This window comes from Phoca vitulina, unplaced genomic scaffold, assembly GCF_004348235.1.
Source record: "Phoca vitulina isolate PV1807 unplaced genomic scaffold, GSC_HSeal_1.0 scaffold1, whole genome shotgun sequence".
Taxonomy (NCBI): Eukaryota; Metazoa; Chordata; class Mammalia; order Carnivora; family Phocidae; genus Phoca; species Phoca vitulina.
Genome location: NW_022589704.1, coordinates 32,109,026 through 32,123,169, shown reverse-complemented (window position 1 = coordinate 32,123,169; position 14,144 = coordinate 32,109,026). Strand labels below are relative to the sequence as shown.

Sequence of the window (14,144 nt, the reverse complement as noted above, 5' to 3'; positions counted from 1 at the left end):
TGGTGATTTTGGTGTGTTTTGTTTTTACTGGATGCAGGTTTTAAATTTTCATAGTTAAGTCTGTTATTCCTTTATGACTGCCAGATTTTGACATGCTTAGGGAGGCCTTCTCCGCTGTAATATCATCAAAATAATGACCTGTGTATTATTATTTCCTGTTTTTATTTTATTCTCACCTATATTAAAAGAGCATTTAGGATAAGTTGGCTTTTTGGCAGTCATTTTGTCTCTGTTAGGCCTTGACTAACTAGAGTAATTTTTTTGCAGACCCTTGTTCTTTATGCTCTTGGTGTGGTACTTCAGGATCCCAGTACTTGGCCATCACCACACAAGTATGAAATATCTATCTTTATCTTTGTGATTATTGATTTGTATGTGTTTGTGTGTTTTGCATTCCTTTTCTAAGTTTTGAGGAGAAAATTTAATATGTGACAATGATATAAGCAAGCCACTACCTTCCCTTTGGTATCTTCTGTTCACTACTCTTTCTTTCATGAATCTGCTATCTGCTACTCTTTGTCTCTTCTATTATCACTTCTATCCTAAGATCTATTTAATCTCTACAACTATTCTTTAATTTCAATAGAATTTTAGAATTCTTTTGTTGGTAATTGGGTTTTCTTTTGGAATTTCTTTGTTTTCCTGCCGTTGGTCTTGATTATTAATCTCTTTAGTCAAATTCAGAAAGTATATGTTGTCTCTATATGTGTTATATGTGAGAATGGCAGGGGAAGGAAAAGGTGAAGAACAAAGCTGCTACTGTTTGCCTAGAAGATAGGCATCAAGTAAAATTCACCTTAAAGAAATAGGTTCAGATTTATTGCCCTGGTAGAAGGTTATATATTGAGTTGATTGGGGTTAAGACAGGTGTGTAGGGGTGCCTGGCTGGCTCAGTCACTGGAACATGCAGCTCTTGATCTTGGGGTTGTAGGTTTGAGCCACACGTTGGGTGTTGAATTTACTTAAAAATAAAATCTTTAAAAAAGATACAGCTGTGTGAAGTGCAGTGGGACAGGGTTGGTGGCGTGGTTGAAGTATTTGTACCTATTTCTGGAGTATAATGAGGGGTTTATTAAGTGTTCTTATCATTTCAGTTTTTAATATTATAATGATACTAAAAGAAATCTATTAATAAATGAAATAGCAATCCTTCAAAATTTGCTATAAGTAAAAAGTAAATTTTATATTTCAGATGACTTATAACAAAATTGAAGATATACATTGGTAGAAAAATTTATGCTTATAATTTAGAAAAACTAATATTTCCAATTTTAAAATTGTTAAAAAAATTAGCATGTGGAAAATGCCAAATTTTTTATAAATTTGAAATGTAATGTGAAAAATATAAGAAATTTGCTGGAACTTTTGACACTATTCCTTCCTTCAAAACAGAGAATCTAGGTTACAAATTGAAAATATTAAAAAAATATATATGCTAAAATGTGGAAATAATTTTCAGGAATCAAATATAATCAGATTTAGGAAATGTTAGTCATAATGTTTTGTCATAATGAAAAACTTTCTGAAATGGGCACCTCCCCCTTGAGAGACAATTCACACTAACAAAAATGTACGTAAACTGAGATAGTTAGACCCTGTAGAGACAATTGATTAATTACTGTTTAAATATAACCGTCACACAGACAAGGATGACAAGATTAACTTTTTTCACTAAACTAAATGCTCTTGAGGTCAACATAGTATGATTCATACCATTTTATAGCTGCATAGTATTCTATTAATATGGATATACCAGGGTTTTTCAACCTTTCACCCACTGGAGAACATTTGGGTTGTTTTGGTAATGAAGCTGCTATGAACATTCATGTAAGGGTTTTTGTGTGAACATAGGATTTCCTTTTCTTTCTTTTTTTTTTTTTTTTTTTTAAGATTTTATTTATTTATTTGACAGAGACACAGTGAGAGCAGGAACACTAGCAGGGGGAGTGGGAGAGGGAGAAGCAGGCTTCTTGGTGAGCAGGGAGCCTGATGTAGGGCTCGATCCCAGGACTGTGGTATCATGACCTGAGCCGAAGGCAGACGCTTAACAACTGAGCCACCCAGGTGCCCCAGGATTTCATTTCTTTGTAATAAATGCCCAAGGATGCAATTGCTGGGTTATATGGTTAGTGCGTGTTTAGTTTTGCAAGAAATTGCCAGGCTGTTTTTCAGAGATTCTCACCAGCAGTGTTTGAGAGATTCATCTTCTCTGCAGCCTCATTAGCACTGACTACTATCAGTTTTTTATTTTAGTTCTAATAGATATGTGGTGGTATTTCGTTAACGGTTTTTAGAAGTTTTCTTTTTGAGTGAGTAACTGACATTAACTATTAACTATAGGTATTCTCCCTATAGAAAAAATGTCTGGATATGATTTATTTATAAAGAAATGATAGAGGGGCTCCTGGGTGGCTCAGTCGGTTAAGTGTCCAACTCTTGAAGTTGGTTCAAGTTATGATCTCAGGGTCGTGAGTTTGAGCCCTGTTTCAGGCTCCGCACTCAGTGGGTTGTCTGCTTGAAATTCTCTCCCTCTCCCTTTGCCCCTCCCCCTGCTCACACTCTCTCTCTTTCTCTCTCTCTCTCAAATAAATAAATTTAAAAAAAAAAGAAATGATAGAAATACATTATAACTATTACCATATTGTCTGTGTTTCAGAGCAAGAAAACCTGGGTCAAGTTCTATGATTTAAATACACAATAATGTAAATTTTACTCTAAATTATGAAATATTATCAACTTTAAAAACCAGACTAATACAAAATTCTCCACTGAAAAGGAGGAGGGCAAATATCAAAAACCTCAGAATGGACTGGGACCAAGATGGTGACATAGCAGCCTCCTGAATTTCCCTCCTCTCCTGGGCACACTCAGTGTTGCTATGCATGGAGCAGTTCCCTCTGAGAGAAATCCAGAAACTAGCTGAGTGACTTCTACACATTGGGAAAATAAGAAAATACTCACTCTTACAATAAACCCGCTCCCAGCGCAGTGCCATATAATCAGGAGGGAACCCCCAACTGCCAGCTTCTCCCTGAGAATTGAAGAGTTTGGACTGCACAGTTACTGCCCCAGATTGAAGACTCCCACTGAAGATACGGATTTGCAAAACACTTAGTTCTGAAAGCCACCAGGGCATGTGTTCATGAGTCCCACAGGCTTATAGAAAACAAAGAAGTAGTTCTTAATAGTGTATGATGGGAACACAAACATTTCCTCTGGCTTTTCTCCCAGGGCTCAGCAAAGAGGTAGCACGCAAAGACTCTTTTCCTGGAAGGAGGTTGACTGCATATTTTAGAAGGTGCTGCCTGAGGGTCCAGCTTCTAGTAAGCACACATCTCCATGTAATGGCCATGATCCTCCCTGAAGCCTGCAGGAGCCAGTGGGCATGACCTGCACCCAATTCACTCCAACAATAAAACCAAGCCATAGGCCTCTCCCTTGTGTACACATCTAGTGCCTCAATTTTATAGCTGCTATCTGAGGGACATGCCCCAAATTACCTAACTCTGATAGCCAGGGGGTCTTGTATTCATAAGTACCATAGGACAATAGCAAACAAAGAAGTACTTGTTAATAAGCATGCAGGTATTTACTGTGGCTAGCCGCCAAGGTTAATCCCAAGGGTGCAGGCAAATGCCCATCTTCTAGTCTTTCTCAGGAAGGGATTTGACTGCTTCCACATTAACGAAGTACAATCCCTATCAAAATACCAATGGTATTTTACACAGAACTAGAACAGATAATCCTAAGATTTGTATGATATGATAAAAGACCTCAAATAGCCAAACAACATAACTCAACATAATAAAGGCCATATATGACAAACCCACAGCCAACATCATCCTCAGTGGTGAAGAGCTGAAACTTTCCCTCTAAGATCAAGAACAAGACAGAGATGTTCAGTCTCATCACTTTTATTCAACATAGTACTGGAAGTCCTAGCCACAGCAATCAGATAAGAAAAAGAAATAAAAGGCATCCAAATTGGTAAGGAAGAAGTAAAATTGTCACTATTTGCACATGACGTGATATATATGGAAAACCCTAAACACTCCATCAAAGAACTATTAGAACTAATAAATGAATTCAGTAAAGTTTCAGGATACAAAATTATTATACAGAAATCTGTAGCATTTCTGTATACTAATAACAAACTAGGAGAAAGAGAAATTAAGAAAACAGTCCCATTTAAAATTACACAAAAAACCTCCAAAACCTAGGAATAAATTTAACTGAGTAAAGGACCTATAGTCTGAAAACCATAAGACACTGATGAAAGAAATTGAGGGTGACAAATATAAATAGAAAGGTATACCAGGCTGCCTGGGTGGCTTCGTTGGTTAAGTGGCGGGCTTTTGATTTCCGCTCAGGTTCATCCATGTTGTGCAAATATCAGGATTTCCTTCTTTTTTAGGGCCCAATAATACTGCAATAAACATGAGAGTACAGGTATCTCTTCAAGATAATGACACTGTTTCCTTTGAATATATATGCAGAAGTGGCATTGTTGGATCATACGGTAATTTCGTTTTTAATTTCTTGAGGAATCTCCATACTATTTTCCCTTGTGGCTGTACCAATTTACATTCAGACCAGTAGTATACAAGAGTTCCCTTTTTTTAAAAAATTTTATTTTATTATGTTATGTTAATCACCATACATTACATCATTAGTTTTTGATGTAGTGTTCCATGATTCATTGTTTGCGTATAACACCCAGTGCTCCATTCAATACGTGCCCTCTTTAATACCCATCACCAGGTTAACCCATCTCCCCACCCCCTCCCCTCTAGAACCTTCAGTTTGTTTCTCAGAGTCCATAGTCTCTCATGGTTCATCTGATGTCCCCCCCTTCATTTTTCCTTTCCTATTATCTTCTTTTTTTTTTTTTTTTAACATATAATGTATTATTTGTTTCAGAGGTACAGGTCTGTGATTCATCAGTCTTACACAATTCACAGCTCTCACCATAGCACACACCCTCCCCCATGTCTATCACCCAGCCACCCCATCCCTCCCATCCCCCACCACTCCAGCAACCCTCAGTTTGTTTCCTGAGATTAAGAATTCCTCATATCAGTGAGATCATATGATACATGTCTTTATCTGATTGACTTATTTCGCTTAGCATAATACCCTCTAGTTCCATCCACGTCGTTGCAAATGGCAAGATTTTGGTTTTTTTGATGGATGCATAATATTCCATTGTGTATATATGTACACCACATCTTCTTTGTCCATTCATCTGTTGATGGACATCTTGGCTCTTTCCATAGTTTGGTTATTGTGGACATTGCTGCTATAAACATCGGGGTGCACGTACCCCTTCGGATCACTACATTTGTATCTTTGGGGTAAATACCCAGTAGTGACATTGCTGGGTCATACGGTAGCTCTATTTTCAACTTTTTGAGGAACCTCCATCCTGTTTTCCAGAGTGGCTGCACCAGCTTGCATTCCCACCAACAGAGTAGGAGGGTTCCCCTTTCTCCGCATCCCCGCCAACATCTGTTGTTTCCTGACTTGTTCATTTTAGCCCTTCTGACTGGTGTGAGGTGGTATCTCATTGAGGTTTTGATTTGGATTTCCCTGATGCCGAGCGATGCTGAGCACTTTTTCATGTGTCTGTTGGCCATTTGGATGTCTTCTTTGGAAAAATGTCTGTTCATGTCTTCTGCCCATTTCTTGATTGGATCATTTGTTCTTTGGGTGTTGAGTTTGATAAGTTCTTTATAGATTTTGGATACTAGCCCTTTATCTGATATGTCATTTGCAAATATCTTCTCCCATTCTGTCAGTTGTCTTTTGGTTTTGTTGACTGTTTCCTTTGCTGTGCAAAAGCTTTTAATCTTGATCAAATCCCAATAGTTCATTTTTGCCCTTGCTTCCCTTGCCTTTGGCAATGTTTCTAGGAAGAAGTTGCTGCGGCTGAGGTCGAAGAGGTTGCTGCCTGTGTTCTCCTCTAGGATTTTGATGGACTCCTGTCTCACATTTAGGTCTTTCATCCATTTTGAGTCTCTTTTTGTGTGTGGTGTAAGGAAATGGTCCAGTTTCATTCTTCTGCATGTGGCTGTCCAATTTTCCCAACACCATTTGTTGAAGAGACTGTCTTTTTTCCACTGGACATTCTTTCCTGCTTTGTTGAAGATTAGTTGACCGTAGAGTGGAGGGTCCATTTCTGGGCTCTCTATTCTGTTCCATTGGTCTATGTGTCTATTTTTGTGCCAGTACCATACTGTCTTGATGATGACAGCTTTGTAATAGAGCTTGAGGTCTGGAATTGTGATGCTACCAGCTTTGCTTTTCTTTTTCAACATTCCTCTGTCTATTCAGGGTCTTTTCTGGTTCCATACAAATTTTAGGATTATTTGTTCCATTTCTTTGAAAAAAGTTGATGGTATTTTGATAGAGACTGCATCAAATGTGTAGATTGCTTTATCCACATCCTTGCCAGCATTTGTCATCTCTTGTCTTTTTTTTTTTTTTTTTTAGGACACAAAGTTTGCTTTAAATATTTTTTGGGGGGAAAGGACACCACACTTCTACTCAATTAAGAGAAACATTTTTACAGTCTTGAGGTCTTTTATTTTCTTTACATTTATCATGCTATGAATTCATAGGGAATGGGTTCCAGCACGGGCTCCTTTCCATTGGTTCTCACCAAGTGTGCTTCTCTGGGTGGGGCAGGCTGGTGCTTCAGTTGAACCCAGGTACCTTTCTCTTTGGCTTCCTTCTTTTTCTGATCATTTTCCTTCACGCTTCAGGAAGCTCTCTCCGCCCTTGAGTGTTTAGTATGCTCAATGCGTACATTAATTCTCTTGGCAAGAATCTTGCCCTTAACTTGTTTGTTTACAACAATACCAACAGCATGCTGAGTAACATTGTTGACTCTTCCAGTTTTGCCATGGTAGCATTTGTGGGGCATTCCTTTTTGAACAGTGCCCAGTCCCTTGATGTCCACAATATCATCTTTCTTATAGATTCGCATGTATGTGGCCAAAGGAACAACTCCATGTTTTCTAAAAGGCCTAGAGAACATATAGCGGGTACCTCTCCTCTTTCCCTTTGCGTTGGTCATTTTGGCAAATTACTGGAAGATGGCGGTTCCGGCCGAAAGGCTGTCATCTCTTGTCCTTTTGATAATAGATGTCCCAACAGGTGTTAAACGGATAAAGAAGTGAATATTCCACTATATGTGTGTGTGTGTGTGTGTGTGTGTGTGTCTGTGTGTGTGTATCTATATACATATACATATATCTATATCATCTATCTATCTACCTATCTGTCTATATAGTGGAATATTATTGAACCATAAAAAAGAAGGAAATCCTACTATTTGCACAACATGGGAGAGCATTATGCTAAGTGAAAAGAGCCAGACAGAGAACTGCATTGTAGCACTTATATTTGTAATCTGGGAGAAGAAAAAAAAAGTCAAACACATAGAAACAGAGAGTAGAATGGTCCTTGCCAGGGCTGGGGGTAGGGGTAGGGGGAATAGGGAGCTGCTAGTAAAAGCATACAAATTTTCAATTATAAGATGAGTAAGGTCAGTGGATCTCATGTATAATATGGTGACCATGTGTGCTAATACTGTATTGCATAACTGAGATTTGCTAAGAGAGTAGAAATTAAGTGTTCTCATCACACAGACACAAAATAATAACTCTATAATGTGGTAGATGTGCTAATTAACTTGAGAGTGGATCCTTTCACAATGTGTATGTATATCAAATCATCCTATTGTATACTTTAAATATATTACAATTTTATTTGTCAAATATACTTAGTAAAGCTGAAAAAACAAAATCCCTCAGTATTTAGGATGAAACTGTTTTTAGTTTGGCTTTCATTTTATTCTTAATCCTTAAAATTGTGAGGTTTTTTGTGGGATTTTTGTTGTTGTTGTTGTTTTTAAAGATCTTATTTAGGGATGCCTAGGTGGCTCAGTCAGTTAAATGTCTGCCTTCGGCTGAGATCATGATCCCGGGGTCCTGGGATCAAGTTCAGCATCGGGCTTCCTGCTCTGTGGGGAGACTGCTTTTCCTCTGTCCCTCCCCCCACTCGTGCTCGCTCTCTCATTCTCGCTCTCTCTCTTTCTCTCTCAAGTAAATAAATAAAATCTTAAAAAATATATCTTATTTATTTGAGGTAGGGAGGGGCTGGAGGGGAGGGAAGAAGAATCTGCACTCAGCACAGAGCCCAACATGGAACCTGAAGCAGACCGCACACTGAACATAGAGCCCAACATGAGGCTCAATCCAATGACCAGGAGATCATGACCTGAGTCAAAACCAAGAGTCAGACACTTAACCAACTGGCCACCCAGGCACCCCAATTGTGAGGTGTTTTACAAAATAATTGGAAAAATTAAGTTTCATTCTTTTTTTTTTTTAAGATTTCATTTATTTATTTGAAAGAGAGAGAACAAGCAGGGGGAGTGGCAGGGAAATGGGGAGGAAGAAGCAGGCTCCCTGCTAAGCAGGGAGCCTGGTGTAGGGCCTGATCCTAGGACCCTGAGATTATGACCTAAGCTGAAGGCAGATGCTTAACCAACTGCACCACCCAGGCACCCCAAGTTTGATTCTTGTTCAATCTAAAAATACATAGATATCTTTGGGTAAAATTTAGGGTCTCATTTTCAAGATAGTTGATAAAAGGAAAAGCTGATTGGGGCGCCTGGCTGGCTCAGTCAGAAGAACGTGTGACTCTTGATCTTAGGGTTGTGAGCTTAAGCCCCACTTTGGGTGTAGCGATTACTTAATTTTTTTTTTTGAAGATTTATTTATTTAGGGGCGCCTGGGTGGCTCAGTCAGTTGGGCATCTGCCTTCGGCTAGGGTCATGATCTCAGGGTCCTGGGATCGAGCCGCACATCAGGCTCTCTGCTCAGCGGCGAGTCTGCTGAACTCTCTTCCTCTGTGATCGCTTTTGCTCTCTCTCAAATAAGTAAATAAAATCTTAAAAAAAAAAAAAAAAAGGTGTTTTTTTTTGTGGGAGAGAAAGACTCCCAAGCAGACTCCCTGCTGAGCGTGGAGCCCGACACAGGACCCGATCTCAGGAACCCTGAGATCATGACCTGAGCTGAAACCAAGAGTTGGATGCTCAACCAACTGAGCCACCCAGGAGCCCCAGGATTATTTAATTTTTAAAAATCTTATTTTATTTACTTTATTTTAAGTAAGCTCTACTTGCAACGTGGGCCTTGAACTCATGACCTTGAGATCATGCTCCGCCAGATGAGCCAGCCAGGTGCCCCAGAGATGACTTAAATAAATAAATAAAAACTTAAAAGGAAAATTATTTGATACAATTTTTTGTGGACTATAATGTGAGTCTAGTATATTCCAGTAGTAAAAGGTAATTTACACTTTTTCAAAAGAAAATGAAGTAGAATTCCTTTTTTTTTCTCATAGCATGGTTTAGGTCTTTTAACATTTGTTTGGTTTTTTTTTAAGATTTTATTTATTTATTTGTCAGAGAGAGAATGGGAGAGAACGGCAGGCAGAGGGAGAAGCAGGCTCCCCACTGAGTCCCGATTCGGGACTTGATCCCAGGACCCTGGGATCATGACCTGAGCCAGAGGGAGATGCTTAACTGACTGAGCCACCCAAGCGTCCCTAACATTTTTTTTGAGAGGAATTTTTATGTTCCATAGTGGGTGCGTTTTTGGTTGTTTCTATATATCCCATTTCACCAGTGACTTTTTACAGAATGAAATTCTGTACAATAAGAAAAACCCTCTTAGCCTCTTCATTTCCCTCACTTACTAGTAAGTCTGGATATAATATAATTGATGAATATAATTTTAAGTCTGGTATATCCAGTTTTAGGAAATACATTTTAATTGAAGAGGCAGTATAAAACGCTTTGCATATTGATGAGATGGTCTCATGTAACAGATATTTTGAGCACTCTTAAATTTAAATATTCATTATGTGATTTTTTATGATTTATCCTTATATCTCATAAAATGATGCACACCCATGTTACAGTTTCATTCCTTACTGGTTCCAGAGAAATGTATTCTGTATCTATTGTTTAGAAATAATACATCTAGTGAAAGAAACTAAATATATGTTTAATAGTTTGAGAACATAATAGGTAAAATTTATTAAAGATTTTTATTTATTTATTTTAGAGAGAGAATGTGTGTGCCTGTGCCAGGACTGTGCCCTGTCCCTCAGGGCAGAGGGAAAGGGAGGGAGAGGATCTCAAGCCGACCACTACTGGGCACAGAGCCTAAGGCAGGGCTCAGTCCCATGACCCTGAGATCATGACCTGAGCCTAAATCAAGAGTCAGACGCTTTTACCAACTGAGCTGCCCCTAATAGGTGAAATTAAATATAATTGTGACAGCAGTTTTTATTTTCAGTACTTTTCAGACTTTATTATATACCTATGTTTTTATAGTACAAATAGACAAAATGCCAGTGGAGCTCTGTTGTGATTTGCCCCAAACCTTCTTTTTAGATTTGATCCAGACCGGTTTGATGATGAATCGATGATGAAAACTTTCTCCTTGCTTGGATTCTCAGGCACACAGGAATGCCCAGAATTGAGGTGAGTGATAGAGAAAGGAAAGATGCCAGACTTTATACTTAGAATTTTGATGATGACTGCTGATGAGAATGAGCAGTCTATATAATTAAAACATAATTGTTAATCTTTAGTAACCAGTCAACTTTCTTCCTGACTAGGTTTGCATATATGGTGACCACAGTACTTCTGAGTGTATTGGTGAGGAGGCTGCACCTACTTTCTGTGGAGGGACAACTTATTGAAACCAAGTATGAACTGGTAACATCACCCAAGGAAGAAGCTTGGATCACTGTTTCAAAGAGATATTAAAATTTTATACATTTAACTTTCTTGAGGATATTGATGGTTTAAAAAGTCTGTATTGAATCCTTTTATAAATCAAGTAATACTATGGAATATAAATACCTACTAGTACTTCATTATGTAAATTTGGGTTTTTGCATATCAGACTTTCTTAATGCATGAAATACATTCATACTTATTGCATCAGTATAATGATAATTTTAACAGGAAGCTCTCTGTTTTAATTTTTGTTTTATCACGTTCTTTTTTTGTTGTATTTTGGTTTTTGTTTTGTTTTATCACTTTCTATGCCATTATCTTCATATTATTTTTCTTAGTTTGATCTCTAATATTCTTGAAGAGAGACATTATTTTCCACACTTTGGGGAATCATGTTTTCTGAATATTCATAAAAGGGAAACATAATCCTAACTTCTTTTCATACTTTAAATCACTTCAAAGGGGGAAAACAAGGACTTCCCATAATTTTATTTCTTGGGTAATTTTATTTCTTGGACTAATATTTTTATTTTCTAAATATAAATTAGCTTATGTTTAATCATTGTTATTAGGTTGAATAACCCACCTTGTATTTGCTTACTTTGATGCCTCCCAGATAATAGTGTTCATTTCATGACTTATACAAGGCTCATCATTTTAAATGGTTCTGAGTCATTTGGAAATGACTGAATGTGTTTTGAAGTGCTCCTTCTAAGTAACAAACTAAGATTGAGGCTTGTCTTTCCTTCTGTTTTGCTGCAAATTTTAGTAGCACTGTATTACTTCATCAATTCTCATTTGTGGGACAAACTGAATTCCTAATTTGTTACTATTATGTCATATTATGTCACATAATGAACTTAATGATTAAGAAATAAGAAAGCACTAACCACAAACCAAAACCAATTTAAAAAAAAAAATTGCAAAATATATGACAAGGATAATATCTATATGATATATAAATAGTTTGAATAAATTGGTAAGAAAACATAATAGATAAATGGCCAAAAGACATGAATAAACAACTTTTAGAAGGGGAAATAGCTATTCAACTTTTAGAAAAAAGGGTCAGCCTCACTAATAAGCAAAGAAATATTGGGGCTATTTAAAAAATATTTTTAACTGTCTTTGAAAATTTACACTGAGTACTGATAAGTTTTATATTTAATACTTTTTTATTGATAGCACTGTAGTTTAGTTCACTTTTTTTGGTTACATTGTTCTTGAAAAAAAATTTTTTTTTAAGACAACAACTGGAGGAAATATGCCAAGTGCAGATAGAGAGGAAAGGAAGAAAAATGATAGGAAGAAAGGAAGAAAAATGAACTGTTTGCAAGTGGGTTTATTTTTGACACTGCTGAATTCCTCTTGTAATTTTAGTTTCAAGGGCTCTTCCACACTTTGTACCCTAGTTATTGAGTTATTTTATGCTGTGTTTATGGTCAGATAGCTAACATTTTAGAACTAGTTAGGAGTGATTAAGATAGAATTTAAGTAATTAGATGCAGCTTTTATTTCTGACAAAAATATTTAATTTATGGAATAATTTAAATTCTAAAACTGTAAGAAATGTATTCTTAGTTCCCAGCATCACGTTGTTTCCAAAAAGGCACACTGTTAAATTCCCTCCCATCATTTTGTATGGTTTTGTGGATCTAGAGCATCTTCCTTTGTTATCCAAGTACCTTAACTGGTTTGGAAACTGGCAGTGGAAAGTTAGGAGTAGGCACTTGATATGTAAACCAAGTGTCAGTAAAATCAGATGAGATAGTGGAATTTTAAAGCAAGTGAGACCTGATCAGGAATGATCAAGGCAAAAACAGGGCAGCTGAGCCAGAGAGTGAGAGAATTGGCATATTGCCAATATATGAGCCAAGGTATAATTACTAATAATGATTTGAATTGAGGAAAATAAGAGAATCCGCTAAATAAGCACGTTTTATCCATGGTTACGTGACCAACTTAAAACATTACACATAAATTATCTTCTAGAGGATTTTTTAAAAATAAAAATACTGTCAGTCCATTCACTGTTGTTCTTACTTGGCCCTTTGTATTTATCAAATGACTGGAATTGAAGTAGCCTCAGTGTCACTAATGGCTTGTAGCTTGACTGTAAGCAGGACTCTTAAATTCTGTAGCTTTTTGGGTTTTTTAAAACTATTTCTTACCTGATTTTGATCTGCATTCTTTTCAACTGTTGAAAAGTTTACTGTTAAAAACACCAGCACAGGGCACCTGGGTGGCTCAGGCGGTTAAGTGTTTGGCTCTTGATTTCAGCTCAGCTTGTGATCTCAGGGTTATGAGATTGAGCCCTGGGTCAGGCTCTGCGCCAGGTGTGGAGCCTGCTTAAGATTCTCTCTCTCCCTTTCCTCCTCCCCCCTTCCCATCTCTTAAAAAAAAACAAACACATTTTTTTATGGAAAGAAAGGGCTCTTCCACACTTTGTGCTAATAAAATTCAAGGCAGAATTGATTCTGTGCATGTGTTTGGGAAAAATGAAAAACTCATGTGCTGTTTTTTTTTTTTGTTTTATTTTGTTTTTTTTTTTTAAAGATTTTATTTATTTATTTGAGAGAGAGAATGAGATAGAGAGAGCATGAGAGGGGGGAGGGTCAGAGGGAGAAGCAGGCTCCCTGTTCAACAGGGAGCCCGATGCGGGACTCGATCCCGGGACTCCAGGATCATGACCTGAGCCGAAGGCAGTCGCTTAACCAACTGAGCCACCCAGGCGCCCCTCATGTGCTGTTTTATCTGGCCCATAAATGTGCAGTTCCATTTTCTTATATAAGTAGATTCTATCTTATTTATAGACCCTATGTAAAAATTTGTTTGTCTTCTTTATCTTAAAATAGTTTATATTTTAAAAACAAAATGTTCTATTTTTTTGTCATGAAAATTATATAGGCTTGCTATAGAAAAATCTTGGAAATACAGAAACACAGAAATAGGAAATTCGGTCACCTGTAGTCCCACTACTTGGAGTTAGTCGTAAACTTCTGGGGTAGATGCTTCTACTCTCTTTTATATCCACTTGTAATTTTTACAGACATACTATATATAATATTCTCTTCATGTAATATCTGATGAACTAGTAGTGTTTTCTACAATTGAAACATTAATATTCTCACTCAGAACGTAAGACAGATTTTCATCATTCTTTTTCTCTCCTCTTTCCCTTTGTGGGTATTGTTATTCTTTTCAACTTTAAGATTTTATTTATTTATTTATCTGTCAGAGAGAGAGCGAGCACAAGCAGGGGAGCGGCAGGTAGAGGGAGAAGCAGGCTCCCTGCTGAGCAAGGGCCCTGACGTGGGACTTG

At 37.3% G+C, this 14,144-nt stretch overlaps 1 protein-coding gene across 7 annotated transcripts in view; it reads left to right on the top strand.

The window, feature by feature from the left end:
• The window catches only part of LOC116632343 (cytochrome P450 20A1), a 75,337-nt gene extending 62,213 nt beyond the window's left edge, over positions 1 to 13,124 (top strand). For all 7 annotated transcript variants that reach the window (XM_032404252.1, XM_032404270.1, XM_032404261.1 and 4 more), the window contains 3 exons: positions 268 to 332; positions 10,472 to 10,561; positions 10,699 to 13,124. In XM_032404252.1, the coding sequence (XP_032260143.1) occupies positions 268 to 332; positions 10,472 to 10,561; positions 10,699 to 10,849 (306 nt within the window). In that variant the 3' untranslated portion in view covers positions 10,850 to 13,124. The remainder of the gene's footprint in view (positions 1 to 267; positions 333 to 10,471; positions 10,562 to 10,698) is intronic.
• Positions 13,125 to 14,144: the final 1,020 nt, after the last annotated feature.